This window comes from Mesoplodon densirostris, chromosome 5 (assembly GCF_025265405.1).
Source record: "Mesoplodon densirostris isolate mMesDen1 chromosome 5, mMesDen1 primary haplotype, whole genome shotgun sequence".
In the NCBI taxonomy this organism is placed as follows: domain Eukaryota; kingdom Metazoa; phylum Chordata; class Mammalia; order Artiodactyla; family Ziphiidae; genus Mesoplodon; species Mesoplodon densirostris.
In genome coordinates, this window is record NC_082665.1 from 59,243,145 (window position 1) to 59,262,838 (window position 19,694).

General features: G+C 47.4%; 1 protein-coding gene across 1 annotated transcript; it reads left to right on the top strand.

The window, feature by feature from the left end:
* Positions 1–5,081: 5,081 nt before the first annotated feature.
* TAGLN3 (transgelin 3) lies at positions 5,082–18,891 on the top strand. The gene is made up of 5 exons (XM_060099850.1): positions 5,082–5,370; positions 5,669–5,850; positions 7,018–7,192; positions 16,912–17,014; positions 18,413–18,891. Exons 2-5 carry the CDS (start codon positions 5,671–5,673, stop codon positions 18,552–18,554), a joined length of 600 nt encoding a protein of 199 aa, XP_059955833.1. The 5' UTR covers positions 5,082–5,370; positions 5,669–5,670; the 3' UTR covers positions 18,555–18,891.
* The last annotated feature ends 803 nt before the right edge of the window (positions 18,892–19,694 follow it).

The following is a 19,694-nucleotide window of genomic DNA, read 5'->3' on the forward strand; positions in this document are numbered from 1 at the left end:
AACCAAAAATACATGAGCCATCAGTGTGCCACACTGCCTGGTGCTAGAGTGGGTTATTAGAGGATGGCAGGGTGCCTCTTCCGGGGAGGAAGAGCTACCCAGACACTGCTAGGCATGAGGATTAGAAAGATGAAGAAAGGGCCCTGCCCTTTAGAGCGTTCTGGTGTTAAACATAATTATAATAAAATGTGATAAATATAATAGGAGATACATAGTATTTCTGTAGAGGCAGTACATATAGTGGTTAAAGACAGACTAGAGCTTGGGTTTAAGTCCTGGCTCACCATTTACTAGCCCTGTGACTGAGCCATTTACTTAACCTCCCTGAGGTTTCCTCATCTGTAAAATGTCATAATATAAACCTACTTAATAAAGTGTAAGGGTTAAGCACAACACGTTTAGAACAATGACACATAGGAGTCACTACCATTTCACTTGTATTTTTATATGCACAAAACACAGTCCAGTGAGAAATTGGAGGGCACAATTCTCGGGGATTTAGGAAGGAAAGTGGAGGCAAGGAAGTGAGTAGGTCTTCTGAAACTGAACTGGATTGGAACTTCCTAACCTCAAGATCCCAAATTGGAATGTTAGCTGTATGGTATCCATCAATGACTAGGAAAAGGGAGTGGGAGGAAACTTGACTATCTAAAGGCAAGAAAAGCTGTCTTAAAATTTAATCTAGCTTTGCAGAGGTTAGCATCATAAATACCAAATGAGTTTGAAGCAGTGAGATTTAGTGTATTCTAGTACATTGTTAATTCCTTTAGAGTTCTATTTGTCTCCCAAAGCTCTTTTTTTTTTTTTTTTCCTAAAACCACTCCATGCCTTGTATTCAGTGACATGGAAAATGCTTGAACAGCCAGCAGGCCCTCAGTGCCTACCCTCTGGAACCCCTGCACTGATTTAAAAGCACCGACATGACCCCTCTAAACAATCTCAGTGCATGCAATGGAAGGGGATAAGGCCAATGCCAATGGAGAGGAAGGCTAATGAGACCACAGAATACATTTGCTTTTGCAACATCTGTTGAGCTTACAGGTACTTCCAGACACAAATCTACACAGTAGGCTGTTCTCTGAGCAGCCAATAGAAAAGTCTGTGAGGAGGAGAGGAGGAAAAGAGCTTTGGGCAAGGCTGAATTTTATAAAGCACAGAGATACAGAGCAAGGAGAACATTACTTGCGACATAACCATTCCCAAGGCAGTGCCCAAAGGGGATATGTCGACTTTTCATTACATTTTAAACTGTTAAAAAAACAAACAACTAAGGAACTCATTTTCTGAAGGAAGGAAGAAGATGGGTGGAATTTATATATACCTTTTTTTTAAAAAAAGAAAGAACCAGTAAGATTTTACAACTTGTTTTTTTTAATATAAATGTATTTATTTATTTATTGACTGTTTTGGGTCTCCGTTGCTGTGCGCGGGCTTTCTCTCTAGTTGCGGAGAGGGGGGGCTATTCTTCGTTGCGGTGCGCAGGCTTCTCATGGCGGTGGCTTCTCTTGTTGCGGAGCATGGGCTCTAGAGCGTAGGCTCAGTAGTTGTGGTGCACAGGCTTAGTTGCTCCGCAGCATGTGGGATCTTCCAGGACCAGGGCTCGAACCTGTGTCCCCTGCATTGTCAGGTGGATTCCTAACCACTGCGCCACCAGCGAAGTCCCGATATACCTTTCTAAGATCCCCTTTCATTACAGACCTAAAGTCACATTTTAGTTTAGAAACACAATCATGTAATATGCATAACTTGGTTTAATGAAAAAATATGATGCTTTGGTACATTTAGAGAACATACCTAGAAAAATGCAGGTAATTTTTTAAAACAGAATTTGTCCTTTGAAGAAACTGTCCTCTCTATTTTCTTGAGCTTTCAGATTTTTACTGACAGATAAACTTCTACTCGAAAAGAAGCTCAAATCTCAGCTTCTCACTGAAGCCTTTCCTGCCTCATCCTCATCTCTGTGTCCAAGAATTTTGACGGTGGGTCCTCTGTGCTCTCTCATGAACAGCACTTTGCTGAGGCCTTTTTGATAGAACTTACTACATGGAAATTCTCAGTTTATATGCCAACCTCCCTCTCTCAAAGGACCATTGAGATCAGGAGCTTTGTTCTGACACTCTTTAACCCCAGGTGTCCCTGACCATGCCACACCATCTCCTTACGCACTTTGTATTGTTAATATTCCCTTCTGTTCTGACCTTGACACTCTTCTCATGCAACTTACTTATTCACCTTGAGCAACTTCACCCAGGTTCCTGGTTTTAACCTGCATGCAGATGATTCAAGTACTTTCCTTCATTCCAGATTTTTCTCTTTAGCTCCAGATGCATAAAACTGAATGACCAGGATGGATTGTGGTGGCCCTCCCAAATGCAGTAAGTCCAAACGCTATTATCTTCCCCCTTAATGTATCTCCCCACTTATGGTCCCCTTACAATAATTGGTGCAACCGTGACCCCTGTTATACAAATCAAACCCTTGAGTCATTCTGACCCTCTCCTTTTCCTTCACCTAAATCAGATCTGATGGTTCTTTTTCTCTATGAAAACACTCAAGCTCATTTGCATGATACGTAAGCCCAGTGGGAAGGCCAGTAAATATTCAACAACTAGCTGGGTGGGGAGGGCAGCCCTGATTTGCGGCATTTGCCAACAACCAGCTATACTCTTGTCATAGCTGGTTTAAAGCTACCACTGGGACATCACTGAATAAAAGGAAGCTGGGAAGACATGGCCAGTACCAGACTGTTACATAGTATATACCCCATATAGAGACAATAAACATAAATATCCTCGAAAACATAGGTAATAGTAAAATGTAGCAAAATAAATTAGGAAGTGATCCATTTTGAGTATTTAACCTTTGCTTGTAATATAATGTATTTAAGTGTAAGTTTACATAATTTAAGTGGTTACAGTGGCTGAGTTTAACAACTGGCTTTCAAAATTCCTGAAAATTTAACCATGGACATTTGCAAGCACTCTATAATCTGGAGACTGCCTGACATTCCAGCTTTATTTCTGTGTCTCTTCCCTTTAACCCTATGCTTTGTTGATATTAGAACCTGTTCACCTTCTTAAATAAGCTGCCTTTGCCAGCAGCGTTCCCAATCCCTCCTGCCTCATCCCATTCACTAGGCAAACACCTAAGTCTCTGTTGAGACTTAAAGTCATCTCATTCATAAATATTTTCGCTAATTTCCTACCCTCTTCCTCCAGATATAAATGTACCTGAGTACCCTGTGCATATTTTTAGCATGACACCTGGTTGGCATTTATGGTTTACAAGTTTAAAGTTGCTGGTAGACCATGTTGCCATATCTCATTCATTTCTTTTTTTTAAATCTCAGATACATGGACCCTTTTAAAAAGTTGTTGAAAAAATTATAATATTTATAGGCACTCAGTAAACAGAAGGTTGAGCCAGTTTCCACTGTCACCACCCAGGGGATCAAGTGGTTTTTCTTTAATGACTTCCTATGGATTTCTGGACACTTCTAACCTTCTAGGCGTCGCTTGGACTCTCCTCTTTGCCATTGTATCCTCTCCAGAACCATGATTTCAATCATTCATTTAAAGTACCCCACATATTTTGTTACAATGGCAAAAAAATCTTCGGGTACAAAAGATCTGCAAAACAGAGTCTGAAAAAAAGAAAGGCAAATGTACATCTTTTAGAATTGTTTCTGGTTTTTTTGTTTTGTTTTGTTTTGTTTTAACAAACCAACATTTTCCTTAGAGCAATTCCAGCCACAGAGGAAATAACATGCTTCCTGTTTGGGCTTCTGTTTCCTTAGTCCCGGGTTGGAACTGACCTTATTGCTGCCACCAAGATGCAACTGAGTGACTTCCAGAATTCTGCTGACAACTTCCCTGCTCTGAACTCTACCCCTGAGCTCCAAGTCTCTGGAGCCAGCTCTGCTGCCTTTAAAGCTTCATCAACTGACGATTCCATGCAACATCCAGACCTGCATCCGTCAGCCCTTGTCATGCCTTTTTCTAAACCTACTGCTCCCCTCAAATCTCTGATTCTCTCACAACCAGTTTTCACAGAGCTCTCTCTCTTATGCCTTCAACTACTGATCACTAAGTCTTTTCTCAAGCAAACCATCCACATATCTACTAAGTAATTAAATTTTCAAGAGTCCAGTCCCCAGCTGGCAGGAGATTTTTCTCAATACATGTATTGTTTGAGGTCATTTCCCACATAGCTTCTAATCAATTTCCCACAGGGACAAAGATCACTATCCCACGTACTAAAATTGTTTTATCTAATGTTCTGAGTCAATTGATCAATCTGTTCTAGAGGAAAAATTTATATTTTATTTCTCTCCGGCACAGAACTGGCACAGTTAAGTGCTCAAAAAAAATATTTGTTGAATGAACCAAAGAACAAAATTTATGGTGTTTGTTTCCCATGAAAAGTACCCAAAGACTTACCCAACACCAACAAGACTTAACCTTTACCCCCAAGTGGCTTACAGTCTAGGAAGACAAACTACCAAGCCCTTCAGTATTTATAAAAATTTCAGGCCAACTTAGGTCTACTGATTTCTCCCGAGGTCTTGTTTGCTCACACCAAATACTCAGTTACCACTGACAGTGTGTCAGTCAGTGGTGCTTTTCTGGTCCTTAATTAAACAGATGAAATCTTTACACTCTATCGAGACCTTTCACTCCAAGCGTTCTTAGCACGTTGAGCTCCTTGTAATTTATAAAACGTACTCTCAGTGTCTTTCGATTAAAAATGGCATTAAAACGCTACATTCCTTGAATAAGTCAAACTGAGGCACAACAGTTTCCCACCAGGTTGGAAGTTTCGGGCTGAAATCCGGCTGGCAGCTGAACAAGCTAATGGTTGCAGCTCACAGCCCCGCCCCTCCTGCCCCACCAGACAACTGTTCCCTCCAGGCAGGGGGAAAGTGGTTTGGCAACTCCTGACAGATGGACAGCTGACAGCGTGGACCCTCCCACAGGCCTCGTTCCGTGTGCAGCTGTGCGCAGGCCTTGTGTACAACCGGCTGTTCCCCAGAGGAGGGGAAAGAATTGTGCTGCTGAGAAAGCCGCTCTCAGCGGGAGGGAGGGAGGCGGGCGGGCTAGACTGACACACGAGAGGGCTGGCTTTTTGGACGGCTCTTAGCAACGGCCCTGGTTTGACCCTCCTCAGCTATGAGAAAATAGAATCAGTGTATCATTCTTCCAGGCGCGATGCAGCATCCGCAGCTCTACGTCAAGGGGGCCTTCCTCCCGGCCTGTTAATTACCTGCTCTTTCCCATCTCAGGGTTCCTGCCTTTGCAAAGTGCTCCTGGGAGGAGGGAAGAAACGACCACCACCCAGCCCCCTTGCTGCCTGGGGGCTTCAGGCTTGATTGTGAGTCACTGTGCATCGTTTTGTCTCATTGATAGACGGGAGTGAGAGGGGGCTTCCAGCCCCCCTGGACCGGCAGGGGCTTTATTCTAAGAGTCACTGGCGCTGCGATTTTCCTTCCCGTTTGTAGGTGAAACCCCAGTGGCTTCATTGGCTCCTTGATTTAAACCACGCCCGGCTTTCTGCCGGCTTTGCTGCTGCTGGGCCAGGCGCCCCAGCCACATCCCAACCCCGTCTGCCGGGAGCCCGGGCTGCTGCTGCTATTGTGTGGATGCCCCGCGTGTCCTCTCTTCTCTTCCAGAGATGGCTAACAGGGGCCCGAGCTACGGCTTAAGCCGAGAGGTGCAGGAGAAGATCGAGCAGAAGTACGACGCGGACCTGGAGAACAAGCTGGTGGACTGGATCATCCTGCAGTGCGCCGAGGACATTGAGCACCCGCCCCCTGGCAGGGCCCATTTTCAGAAATGGCTAATGGACGGGACGGTAAGGGCGGGCAGCGATCTCGGATGCTGGGGCGGTGGGCTGGGAAACCCTCCAGGGTCTCCTCTTTTAACGAGAGGCTACCGGAGGAGCTGCGCCTTGCCAAACTCCTTCTCAGGGGAGGGGGACGGGAATGCCTTTATCCCTTCGGGACTGGAAGGTCTGGGCTCCCTGCACAATTCCCTCGCTAGATTAGAGGACTCTCCACCCATCCCAGACATCACAGACTCCTTCTGAGTTGTTGGCAAATTCGAAGTCCTTTTGCTTTTTCCAGTGAGAATAGAGATAAGTATTTCCTTGAGATCTCTCCGGCCTTCTTGGTGCATCAGCTCCTCTGGCGGGTGTGGGGTGGGGTGTGTGTGGCGGTGGGGGGGCGGGGGCGGCGGCACTCCTTCCCCCAGGGGAATAGGTTGGATACATAGTAAAACAAAGGAAGGGGTGGAGGGGGAGGACTCACCGCCTTCCCATTCTTCCTGGAGCCATACGCCTTGGGGATGCTTAATGCCTGTTTGTCGAATGGATGGATTCTCTTGAAACTGAAGGGAATCCTTATTTGATAACTGCTTTTCTAAGGAGATGCTCCAATGTGTTTGGGTGGTTGGAGACCCCAGGCTCTGCTGATTCCAACAAGCCCGTCTTTTCCCCGCAGGCTGTGATTTACTGTTACATAACTGCTATCCCACGCTTCTGTCTGGTTATGCCCAGCGCTTTGGTTATAGGGATCTGGGGGTACCCACCCAGTTCGGCTCCTTTACACATCATTAGCTTTTACTGGATGAGTTATTGAAGCCTGATTCTGATCTGCCTTTTGAAGGAAGAAATAATATTAGAGTCCATCATTTAATCTCTCCGGGAGCCACTAACTCTTCCCTCCACTGAAAGTCTGAAATCGTGGCCTCATCACTACAGATCATTCCCTCTCCATAAACCTTCTTTCCCCCACCCAGCCGTGGTCAGGAGCAGCCCTGAGAATGGAGTCTTTGGGGTCTTTGGGGTTCGGTATGGGAGCCTGGCCACCCAGCTCAGAACCCATGCCTTCCTGGGGTGCAAGATTGGCCCATGCTCAAACCCGTGGGCTGTGTGCCCTGTGAGGCCCAGGATTCACTTTGCATTAGGGAGGGGTAACTACAAAGGGAAACGCTGATTCTACCTCCCCCTTTCCCTCTTCAGGTCTTGTGCAAGCTGATAAACAGTTTATACCCACCAGGACAAGAGCCCATTCCCAAGATCTCAGAGTCAAAGATGGCTTTTAAGCAGATGGAGCAAATCTCCCAGTTCCTAAAAGCTGCAGAGATCTATGGCGTCAGGACCACTGACATTTTTCAGACCGTGGACCTTTGGGAAGGTAAAGCCCTCGTGCCTTTGGGATCATTCTCCCCTCCCCCCACCCTTTTGCTTTTCTCTTTGTGAAACCTGCCCACAGTGTTCTTCCACGTATCTCCAGGCGTGTGTGTGCATGTGAGAGAGTTACCAGCTGTTACCCGGGAACACTGTTAGCCTACGGCTTTGTGATGTTCTATTGAAAGTGTTCCTCCTCTAAGGAACACCCCCCCCAGGACACAGCAGGGACTCCAGCAAACTAACGGGTAAACAGAAGCCTCCGTGGAGAGGAAGCTAAAACGGTTACATGGATGCCTCTCCTTCCTCTTACCCGCCCCCCCTCCCCCCACAATGTACTTTTTCCCCACAAATGATAGCTCCTGGAGGAGAGGGGGGCGGCGAGTATGCTTCTGACTCACCAGCAGCCAGGCTTATAGACAAAGCCGCCTGGTGCAATTTTGTCATTCAATCTGAGAAATAGATAGCACCCCACCCTTTTACTAAACGATTATCTGCGAGCTTTGTGACTATACCTTCCAGATGTGTATTTTCTTAGAGAGGGTGGCAAATGATTTTTTTCTTTCATAGTCGTGAATTGATGTAAGAAATCTAACAAGGCATAAAAAGGAAATCAAGTTTCTGGACATATTTAACAATCCACCATTATTAGGGCAAATGATGTGGATGGAGGTACCGCCAGAGAATTTGGGACCCACAGTCTTAGGGCTTAGTGTCCCCCGGAGCCCACATGTGCGCACCATCCATGCGACTGTTCCACATCGGGCCTGCTGGGGGGACAGACAGGTCCAAGCAGGGCTGCCAGGTTGACTCTGCACTCTCACGCTCATTGTCACCAGCTGTCATCAGTGGCCCGACCAAGAGGGTGCCCAGGGCAGTGACCCAAGTGGCTCTGCTGACAGTGAGAATGGACTAACTCTCTCCTGTGATCAAGAGAATGATAGTTAAAGGGGCGTTCAGATGACGGTTGAAACAGATTTCTAGCACAGGACCATTCTACTAAACAACTTATAAAGAAGCCATGGCCTCCTTAATCCTCACCCCCTTCTCCGTGTCATACACAGAGCTGGCATTTCCTGTTTCCTTCACAGATGAGTAGTTAAAATCCTAAGACGCCAATCAGTTTATCAGTAATGTTTTGCCATTATTTAGAAACTCAGATATTCAGACCTTCAGGCCAGGCTATTGGACTTCATGGACACTTGCCTCCAAATCCCTACAGAATGTCACCGTCGAGACTTGGTCCCTGCTTTTTAGGTCAAAACTATGATGATTTTCCCTTGCTAATAAAAATTCCTGCTGCTTATCGATATTTTCCTCTACACTAGGCATGGTACTAGTGCCTTTCTACATAACGCCAATCAATTCTCCTAACAATTCCAGGAGGTGGGTGTTATGAATTTCCCTATTTTATAGATGATGAAACTGGAGCGCACCCATTATCGCTTGTATAGATCATATGACTGGCTAGTAATTAGCAGAGCCAGGACTCAAACCCAGGCTCCGTGATGCCAAAGAGTAGGGCCTTAACTAGTCTGCCATGCCATGCTTTGGCCAGGATGCTGTTTCCTTCACCTACACCATGAGTGTGCTGTTGAGTCATAACAGTGACTGATGAGATGAAGAGGAGGGGGAGGATGATTCAGGGCTGTGTGGGACGGAAGGTTAGAGACCCGGTACTTGGAGGTTTGTATGAATGGAAGGGGTCCCAGTGAGACCCCCCCCCCAAGTACAGGAAGTATATACGAGGAGGAAGAAACCGGGAGGGCTATGGGAGATGGGGATCCCAAGGGTGCTTTTCTGTGTTGAGGATGCTTTGCTTGCCTTTCCCCTTTTTCCAAAGACCACAAGGGGGAACTTTACACCGAGGAGGTGCTGGTAGTGCAGGGGAGGAGGATAGGGAACAAAGGTCCCTGATAAGCAGAGTAGGTGGAAGTCTACACCACCTGCCCCAGCCCTGTGTGTCAGATACCTCTTAGGGAAGAGGGAAGTTGAGAGGCATCAGTGTGACTGCAGGAGCCTGAGATGGGGTGGTGGACAGATGGGCTCCAGGGCAGGGTGATGCTCTTAGGACAAGGGAACAAGGCAGACACTGAGGGGTCTCATTCCCAGGGCAAAGAAAGATGGGGCTTTAAAGGAGATAAGGAAGGAGACCACTCCCAGGGTGTTGTGGCTGAGATGCTATAGGCAGGACAGCTGGCAATAGAACAGATGCTTCGGAGGGTCCAAATGGCCTCTAGGGGCACCAGGGCCTGGCGGCTCCCTCCATGGAGAGGCAACTCAGGATTGAGGTTTGGGAGATTCATTCTATTTGCTGGAGGGGATACTTGACATCCCCCGAGTGCACTGTCTGCAGCTCAGGCTGGAGCTGGTGACTATACAGTGAAGCAAGAGACAGGAAAGTGGGTTGCTTTGAGCAGAGAAACGGGGAGGGAGGGCGGCCTTGGGCGAGCCCAGCACTGAGACCCATGGAACAGCAGCACGGAGAAGTGCGAGACTGGATCCTTCTGCCAGAGCTGCTTGTCACCCGTGAAGTTAGGGATGAGTAAGCTGGAATCAAAGGGATGCCGCTGGGCGGGCTGGCATGTGTTGACGTGCGTGTGAGGTTGTCCATGTTTGTGTGCACAGCTATTGGACTGACCATCCCCTTAGCTTAGTCTCACATTCCTCCTACTCTTCTGCACCTGGGCTGTGGTTTTAATGCTGTCCTCAAATTTCAGATTACTCACATTCACTCCTGATTCCGTGCACTGTGGTCACGGTGGCTGTGGCTCTGAGTGGCCAGCCCTCCTCGCCTGGGAACTTCTCCTCCTCCTCTGCAGGCATTTTATGCTCAGCAGCTCTCGGTCTCCCATCTCCCCTGCTTGGCATCTTCCTAAGTAGGGCTCTGCTTGCCCATGGCTTCCCATGACTCTGTGCTGCTCTTATGTCGCCGATGAATAACGCCGCAGGAGCCAGGGCTCGCCAAATGCCTTCTCATTTATCTTCCGTTGTTTAGACAGGCAGACGCCCCAGAGGTACCCTCTCTCCTGAAACCCTTTTTAGGTGCAAGGCGAAATGTTTGGAATGGACTCAGGGGCAACCAGAATAAAAGGTTCAAGGCTTTAAGAAGGAACCCAGGGGTGAATGGCCTAAAAAACAGCCCAACCACAGAGATATAGACAAGGCTCCTGGAGTTCCCCTCAGAGGAAGCTGGGGTGACCAGTTCCCTTCAGTGATGGGGGAGAAGTGAGGGCAGCTTAGAGCCATGGAAGGGGACTGGAGAGGTCTTTCTCATGGATGAGAGAAGGTGGATACCGGGCAGGTTACTTTGGGATTCGCCCTGAGAACCTGGAAAGGGAGGGCGGGGCCGTCTCAGCTGTGACTCGGGAGAGCACAACGGAGGCTAGCTTTCAGCATCTCTTCGGTGGAGGGAGAGGGGGAAGGAGAGAAAGGGAGGACACAGAAAAGGAGGGGTGTGTGTGTGTGTGGGTGTGAGTGTCTCACTCTCCTGAAAGCGAGTGAGTGTGCTGGTCAGAAAGCCTGCAAATAAAGCTTACCCTGAGGGTAGGAGAGTGCAGGCTCCTAAATTAGAAATTAGACCACTCCGTTCAAACCCCTGTTCACCACCTATCAATGAACTTTTCTAAGCTTCCGTTTTCTCAGCTGTAAAATGAGGATAATAGTGTCTATTTCACAGGGTTGATATGGGGCATAAATGAGATAATGCATTCAAAGTGCTTAACACAGTGCTGGAAAGAACAGACCATAATATATGGTAGCAGTGTTCAAATTACTATTATCATTGGCCTATTTTTTTTTAAGACTAATAGAAAATAAGGGCGGCAGGAGCAAGGCTGGAAGGGCACATATTCTGTCTCAGAACGGATGGACTTCATGAGGCGCCTCACACAGCAGCTGGTAGGGTTGCCTGGATGACCTTTGCCCTCTCTGTCATCTGCGGTGCCTTCACCTCATTGACCATTCTCCAAAAGGAGGAGCCACCTTTATGGGTCTCCTTATTGACCTTTTTCCACCTCGTGGTCATTACCCTTTATGTTTTTCCCCACGATATAGTATTGCTTTGCCAATTCCAGACCCAGGGATCGTGGTACTGTGGAAAGAGCATGCGTTTTGGAAACTAGCTCCATACTAGCTACATGACCTTGGTTAAGCTACTTAGCTTCTCACAGCCTCAGTTCCCTTCCCTGTAAACAGCACCTCCCTTGCAGCGTTCTTGCAAGGATTAAATGTATAAAATGCCTAGCACAATGCCCGGCTAAGAGACACCTAATAAATGTTGGCTTTTTTCTCCTCTGCTGTTAGTTCAGCAGCAACTAGCCTTTTTGGTTCCCATGCATAACCAGGCAACGAGCATTAGCCACCTAGAATTCTAGAATGTCAGAGCAGGCAAGACTCAAAGATCAATCAACTCTGATTGCTCTTCTCCATAATCCTGCGGACGAGGATCCGGGACACATGGCCTTGTCCTGCCTCCCTGTTCCCCTCCTTGATGACAGGGTGGGGAGGCTGGTTTATACCGGGGAGGCAGAGTGCCTGGAAGGTCCAAATATGTCCTCTGGGAGGTGTCACTGTATGTGTCATTCCTCAACAGGAAGAACAGAAGAGACATTTCACCCAGTGTGAGAGCTGTTGTGGAATATTGTACGGTACCTGTAGTGACTCAAGATAGTACAGAAATGCCTGCCGCCTGAAGCCTCCTTTTCTCTCAGTGCAGCCTTCACCACATTTCCTGCAAGCACTGCTCACACCACACTTGAGTTTGGCGGGCTCTTCCTGCAGCGGTGGTCCTCCAACTGCAGTGTGCATCAGAATCTACTGGTAGGCTTGTTAAAACACAGATTGCTGGACCCCAGCCCCAGAGTTTCGGAGGTATTAAGTCTGGGGTAGGGCCTAGGAATTTGCATTTCTTACCGATTCACAGGTGATCCTGCTTCTGCTGGCCTGGGAACCCCACTATGAGAACCACTTCCTTACAGGTTTTCTCCAGGGAGGCAAGCAACAAAAATTCATAAAGCCCGCAGAGCAGCCCAACCTACCCTCTGACATTTCTCCCTTATCCAAAGCAATAATTTTTCTACTCTGAGTGGAGAAGTGGGGGCTATGCCTAAGTTATTACTCAGGGAAATAAGAAGTGGTTTCTTCATCCACTGACCGCTTTCTCTGTAAGTCCCAGAAAGATGAAAAAAAAAAAAAAAAACCAGTATTCTAAGAGTTACAAGGTTGAGTCAAGACTAATGTAAAATAGAAGTAACTCCAAAGCAAAGCGTTTTGAATGTAAGACTGATTTTTAGTATTGAAAGTAGAGTGTCCAACCTGACTTTACCCGCCCAGATGTGACTTCTCTGGCCTTTTTCTTTCTCTATACCCTTCTGTTTATTTTTTCTTCCCAAAGACATGTGTAAGATAGCATGAAAGTAATAAAAAAAAAATTAAGGGAACAAAATCCTTGTTCAAGTATCTCTATGGTAAAGGTCTTCAAACTTCATGGGCACTAAGAATTGCTAGGTCGGGGCAAGGGGTACTTATAATGCAGAACTCTTGGTCCCTCTCCCCAGAGATGACCATTTAGTAGCTGGAGTGTAAGACCACACTTGGGGAGACACTGCTTTGTGATAATGCAATAAACAGGGAATACAGTAGTATCAAGTCAAAGTGTCAGTTGCTATCTGAGGTTCTGACAAGGAAAGCTACTATGCCACCATCTCTTTTTACAACTTCGAGTCTAATATTAGCTTCCCCCCATGATAGAGAGCTAGAGGAGTCCAGGAACCTGATTGAAATCCTGAGCTGTTAGTGTACATTTGACCCCACTCTTTCATGTATCACTTCCTTCTATGGCCAGCGGTCTCATCTGTAGATCACCACCCAGACTCAGTCTCATTCCTGTGTTCCCAGCACCTAGAAAATTCCCAACACCTAGTTGGTACTTCTTTAGAGCTGTTCTTTTTCTTCTTGGAAAACTAGCTTGAGCAGCAGTTTTCAAGCTGTCTTGCCAAAGTTTCTGGGGGTACCTTTCAGGGAACAAAGAGATTCCAGGCTGCTGGAGCTCTGAGCAGGCTTCCAACTTGTCTCAGAGCCCTTTAACTATTGATGTGACTTCTGACTTTGTGGACAATAGTTCTGAAGCAAGGAATTACTGCTTAGCAACTTTTATTTCGTGCCTACCACATGACAGACATTGGGATGCTTTTAAAAACTAAAAGCTGAAGTACTGGAGCAGTGCTTGCTTATGCATCTGGCTGCATCAGAATCATCACAGGATATTGTCCCAGAATCTGAATTTTCAAGATCCTCAGGTAATTCTGATGCTCAGTCCAGTTGAGAGTCACCAGGTGAAACCCATGTATCTCAAAGTTGTCTGATGGCATGAATCACACGGGGAGATTATTAAAAATACAAACTCCCAGGCCCCATCCCACGACTGCCAAATCAGTCTGTCCAGGGATGACCTCAAATTTCATAGTTTTAAAAAGCCTTCCAACCCCATCCCATAAGTAGTCCCAGAAGCTTGGGAAACCATGTTCTGCAGCAGGCTGGGTTCTAGGCAGATGGCACACACTGTTGTGATACAAGAAGTTCAGCTTTTGTTACTTTATAACTGGCTCACTTCACAGATCTTCCCTCATCTCACTGCTCCTTCAGACATTTCAATTTTTGACCCTCAGCTACAGGGTTCAGTCTCCACAAACCACCCCCTTCTACTCAACAGCACTTGATCTGGGCTTCTGAACTGGCAAGAGAAATGAGGCTGGAAAGAGACCCTCCTCCCATTTGGTTAGCCCAAAACACTGGAATTCTTTCCAAGGAATGTCTATTAGAAGATGAACTAGACATGAACAGGTTACAGAAGGCAGATTTCTGTTTGTTATGCTATTTAGAATCTTGACAATAATTATTTTAACTTGATGGGCAAACTGATGGGGGACTCTGGGCCCCAACTGCTTTCATTTGCTTTCATCTTATTTAGGTTGAGACCTTGAGAAATTATTCCAGGCAAACATAGACTTATGGTCATTTGAAGTTTGTGCCCCAGATTTTGTGGGGCCCAAGAACTATTCCCCAGGGGCTTCCCTGGTGGCGCAGAGGTTGAGAGTCCACCTGCCGATGCAGGGGAAGTGGGTTCGTGCCCCGGTCCGGGAAGATCCCACATGCCACAGAGCAGCTGGGCCCATGAGCCATGGCCGCTGAGCCTGTACGTCCGGAGCCTGTGCTCCGCAACGGGAGAGGCCACAGCAGTGAGAGGCCCCCGTACAGAAAAAAAAAAAAAAAAAAAAAAAAAAAGAACTATTCCCCATTTGTATCCCTCCAGTGCCTCCCTCTGGCCCGGCACTGAAGCAGCCACTGCCACCCTTCAGGTCATTCCTGATCACTGAGCACCGTGCCTCCCAACCAACCTGTGCTGGGGACGCATGGGAGATGGCAGTGTGGCCTCCTGGACTGATTACAGGCTTTGAGTTCAGACAGACCTGAGCTAGATCTGGGCCCTGATTCATTTGTTGGGTGGCTCTGGGAAATTAATTAACCTCCCTGAGTTAATTTTCGCATCCACACAATGGGAGGAATCATATCAAGTCCACAGGGGCAAGGTCACTTATAATAAAGTGTCTAGCCTATCATTTACAACAAATCTCTTGTCTCTGGCCCTTTCTTTAAAAAAAAAAAAAAGCTTTTCCAGTTTGTTCCTGTCTAATGCCTCCTTCCCCAGCTTCTTCTGCCCCAATGGTGCAATTACTTCCTTTTGCACTCTCCCAGGATGAGGGTGGGGTGAGATTTATAGGTCAGGGGGCCTGGATATCTTACCCTTGCCCCCAACTTAATTCCCTGTGTCCTTTCTGGGTTCATGCAGATACGTATGCATTAGCCATATGTGGTGGGGACTGGGTCTTTGGTTTAACAGAGTTTGCTTCCCACCCCGGTCTCCAGGGTAGTATCTGTGGCTGGTTTCCGGGTGCCAGGCTCCACATTTCCCCAGATCCTGGACATGCCAGATGCGCGCTGTTTCCAACCACCAGAAACAGATTTCTGGTGTGCTTTACATACAGAGTAGAGATGAGTGATGTACCTGGACCTTCCTAAGCCTCCATGTGCTTCATAGTTTCTTGAGGTTCTCTTTAATGACTCACTGCTTGAAAGCAAACCTTCTTCCTATCTCTTCCCACGGTGATCCTTCAAAATATCATCATGCCAGTTCTATCAAAAAAAAATGTATCCTGTAATACAGTGACAATTACAGAAACGCTTTTCATCTGCGGAAGAGAAGGATCATTCTCATAGCCTCCTCTGCGTTTCCTCTCTCTGCCTTCTCAGTATCCCTTGTGCCCTCCTCCTTCCATCTGGTGCCCAGGTCCTCCTTTCTCCACCACCCCAGCTGTTCCTTGCTTCTGGGGGGGCTCTCCACTGAGAACCTCTCATCCTTGTATCCATCCATCCATCCCACAGGGCCTCAGGATCCAGGAAACCATCCTGTGGTTAATGTGGGACAGGGGATGGGGAGAGGGGCAAGGAAAGAAGGATCCGCTGTCTCTCTCTCCTCTTTGAATAAATGGACATCCTGACCTCGACTTCCTCTGTGGGCCCTAATTGTTTATTTTGTTAGAGTTATGCTCCATTCTCACTTTCTGTCTGCCTTTCCCCTGTAATTCTGTATTCCCCAGGGACCGGGCTGCAGCAGCCCAGCCGGAGATTACAGATGGTTCACTCGGTCTCAAGAGGACCTTCAGTGTTTGCCCTTGACTTTCACAGTCCCTGCCAGGCTGAATGCAGCCACCCTCCCCCCGCCTAGCCCTTTAGCTTTTGCACTCCACACTCGTGCGTGGACCTTCGATCTGGTTCTAAATTGCGGGGCTAACCACACAGTAGCATCTTTCCCTTTCCTTGTCCAGGACACGTCAGTCCGCTGGAAGCGGGGAGGGGAGAGAGGATGGGAAGAGGAGGCTGCCTTGTGGCCCAGTGGGTGAAGGGTCCCTGGGCTCCTCGGGTGACAGTGTCCCCTTCCACTGTGTGAGGGAGCACACCACACATCTCTCTCTCACACACACACACAAGCCGTTTATTTATTGTCTCCCTTTAGCTCCTCTCAAGCAGCACAAAATGAAGAGCTTCTCATTGTGTCATGTTGGAGTGCTGCTCTGTGTTGATTTGCTTTTCTTCATCTGCCAGGCCTCCAGCCCAAACAGCCAAGTGAAGACTCCATTTGATGCACATGGGTGATTTTAGACCCTTTTAACCCAGATAAAGTAAAAGAAAGAAGCCCCCTGGGCTTTGGTGTCGTTAACCCACCAGTAAATTTCTTTCCGGTTTCCTTTTTTCTTCCCAGTCCTTACGAAAATCCCCTTGTGCTGACCTCATGCCAGCTAACCCACAGCACCTCCCCTTACCACCGCCTGTAGAACCCACCGAGGCCGGGGCCTCTGCTTAGGACAGGGACCTACCGCTGTCTGAGCTGCTCAGTGTTTGGAATGTTATTCATGTAGCAACTGTGAATGGATTAGATATGGCATGTACCATATAGAGAATAATTAGCCAAGAGATATTTTGCTCCTTTCCGAGAAGTTTGGCCATGGTTGTCTTCAGGCCACTTTGAGGAGTATCTGGTATCCCTCTCCCTTGAATGTGCTCGCCTACAGCCTCCTATGAGAACTTTCTTCCCAGAGGTCCAGCCCATCCTTTCCTCTTCCTTGACCCTGACACATGCTTGGTTTTACTCTCTCCTTTGGATTCCAGGGAAGGACATGGCGGCCGTGCAGAGGACCCTGATGGCTCTAGGCAGCGTTGCGGTCACCAGGGATGATGGCTGCTACCGGGGAGAGCCGTCCTGGTTTCACAGGTAAAAATCCCTTCCCAGCCGCACACCCTCTCCCTCCCCAGGCAGAGGATGATTTTAACAAGAGCGAGCATCTGAAGCCTTGTAGCTCCCCAGAGGCTGTTTGGACACAAAGTCCAGCCTAGCAACAAGCACTCCCAGCCCCATAACTGAATCCCCCGGAGCAAGGAAAGACAGATGCTGCCTGTTCAGGCCAATATACCACCCAGGGCAGAAATCGTTGGGCCTTTCCTACTAGATGCCTGGATCCTCCAGCTCTGCCCAGGTTATGTCTCTCTTGAGATTTGAACTTGGTTTCACTAGAAGCCCAGTAGCCCTGAATCTACTTATTTATTTAATTATTTCCTCACGTCATGAAGGGAAAACATGTTTTATTTGCCAGGAGAGTCCTGAGACAGTCCTGTCGTCCTAGCGTATCCATTGATAACGCTGTCTGTCACTCTCGGAGGAGGCCTGAAGTGGATAATAAGTTATATCATGTCAGTAAAGGGCCTTTCCCTAAAGAGATTATTTGCTGTGTTGTTTGTTTTTTTTGGGGGGGGAGGGGTAGCAAGGATGCTTAAACTCCACCCCTAGCTCAGTGAGAGATGAAAAGAGCATGTTGTAGCCGATAATTGACTCTTCATTCCCCTAATCCCCTCCTCTTCTTGACAGTTATGAAAAGGTACCAGCTTGTGACATTTTCAATGAACCTGGTCTGAAAAGCTCCTAGATATTGGCCAGTTGAAACCCTGGTTTTAGCCCCCATTTTGTTAGTGATCTACCATGGTCTATGTGGCCCATAAAGCCAACATTATTTACTATCTGGCTCTTCACCAAAGTTTGCAAACCTCTGGTCTAGAGTAGGAAATTTCCCCTCCTGACACCTACATTCCTCAGCTTTAAAGTACAACATTAATCCTTGGCCCCATATAGGGAAGGTGGAGTAGGATTACTGACATGATTTGTAAGAAGAGCTGATGTTAATTTTCACAAGGGCTTGAGGTAACTGTGACAAGGGGGGACAGGAAAGCTGTCTGAGAGTAACGTATCCAGAAAGGCAACACTGGTTCTTTGCTGTGGAAATTCTGGAAAATCACCTGAGCTTCTAAGATGTTGAGAGGTCGTGCTTCATGGCAGGGCCCGTCTGTGGTAGGACCATAGCCCAGGGTAGGGCCATATTTCATAGGATCATAGCCCAGGGTAGGGCCATAGCCCAGGGTAGGATCACTGCCCAGGGTAGGGCCATAGCCCAGGATAGGATCATAGCCCAGGGTAGGGCCATCCTTCATGGCAAGACTATAGTTCTGTGTAAGGCTTGCCCTTCTATTTGGTGAGCCCCAGAAGAGCCTGTGTAACTGCATATCTTGGAAAAGTTTTGAGAACAGAATGACATTGTTTCATCTCACTCCCTCTGCCCAGGAAAGCCCAGCAGAATCGGAGAGGATTTTCAGAGGAGCAGCTTCGCCAGGGACAGAACGTAATAGGCCTGCAGATGGGCAGCAACAAGGGGGCCTCCCAGGCAGGCATGACCGGATACGGGATGCCCAGGCAAATCATGTAAGACGCTGCCTCCCGCGACCCAGTAGAGAGGACGAACGTGCCACACCATGGTCTCTATGATAACGAAATAGTTAGTCACCTTCTGACCTTCTCTTCTCAAAGCCTCCTGTCCCTGGTTTTTGCAAGTGCTGCACTTCTGCCGCGAATCCACGTTGCCTACGGCTGCCACCTTCTGTTCATTTGGAACTATGCAAAGACTCCGCTTCCTTCCTCTACCTGAGCTCCTTCTTTGCCCTAAAAGCCTTCATTTACCTGATTATTTATTTATTTATTTATTTGCCAAAAATTTCCCTCCTCAACGTATAGAACGTACCTAATAAACAAATTAGTCTTGTGTCTTCAAGTGTAAAGTTCCTTCCTTGTCTTAGGGACTTTGCCGGCAAGGCTGGTCTCCATTTCATTCAAGAGGCCAGCGAGCTGTAGCAGTGGAAGTATAAGTTAACTTTGAGGAAGCCCTTGCAAGGTTGTATTGCTTATCTTGACAACTGCAGTAGAAGTTTAGGAACAGTTTTGCCCACTCTGACAGCCTAAACCCATGAGTTCAAGGACAAGGTCTTTGGCTCCCACATATTTTTTGAGTACCTACCTTGTGCTTATTATGCCAGACTCTGGGGGGGACACAGGAATGAGCAAGCTGAAGCCCGAACTCTTCAAGAGCTCTGCTGTAGATGCTCAGGAACTATCTGATGGAGGGGTGGTTTTATCAGCTGGATGGGTGATGATTAGCAGAAGGAAAGAGAAGTTTTCCATTCTCTATCAATAATCTTTATCACCACAGGCCAGATTCTGGGTCTGATGCAGACATTGATACAGTTTCTTCCTTAGCCAGAAGTGAAAGCAATGTAGATTGCTCTTACAGTTGTTTACAGGGTCTAACCCCCTAAAACTCTTGGACATTGTCTAAGACTGAGATCTAGCTAAGATGAGAAAGGTTTTAAACATTTTCTCATCCACAGAAAATGTAAGTAGGCAAGTACACCTGGGGACCACCAACTCATCTTACTCTTTACTACCAGTAGAAACAAGAAAAAAAAAAGTGATTCATTTTGGGACTTCTCTGGTGGTGCAGTGGCTAAGAATCCGCCTGCCAGTGCAGGGGACACGGCTTTGAGCCCTGGCTCCGGAAGATACCACATGCCGC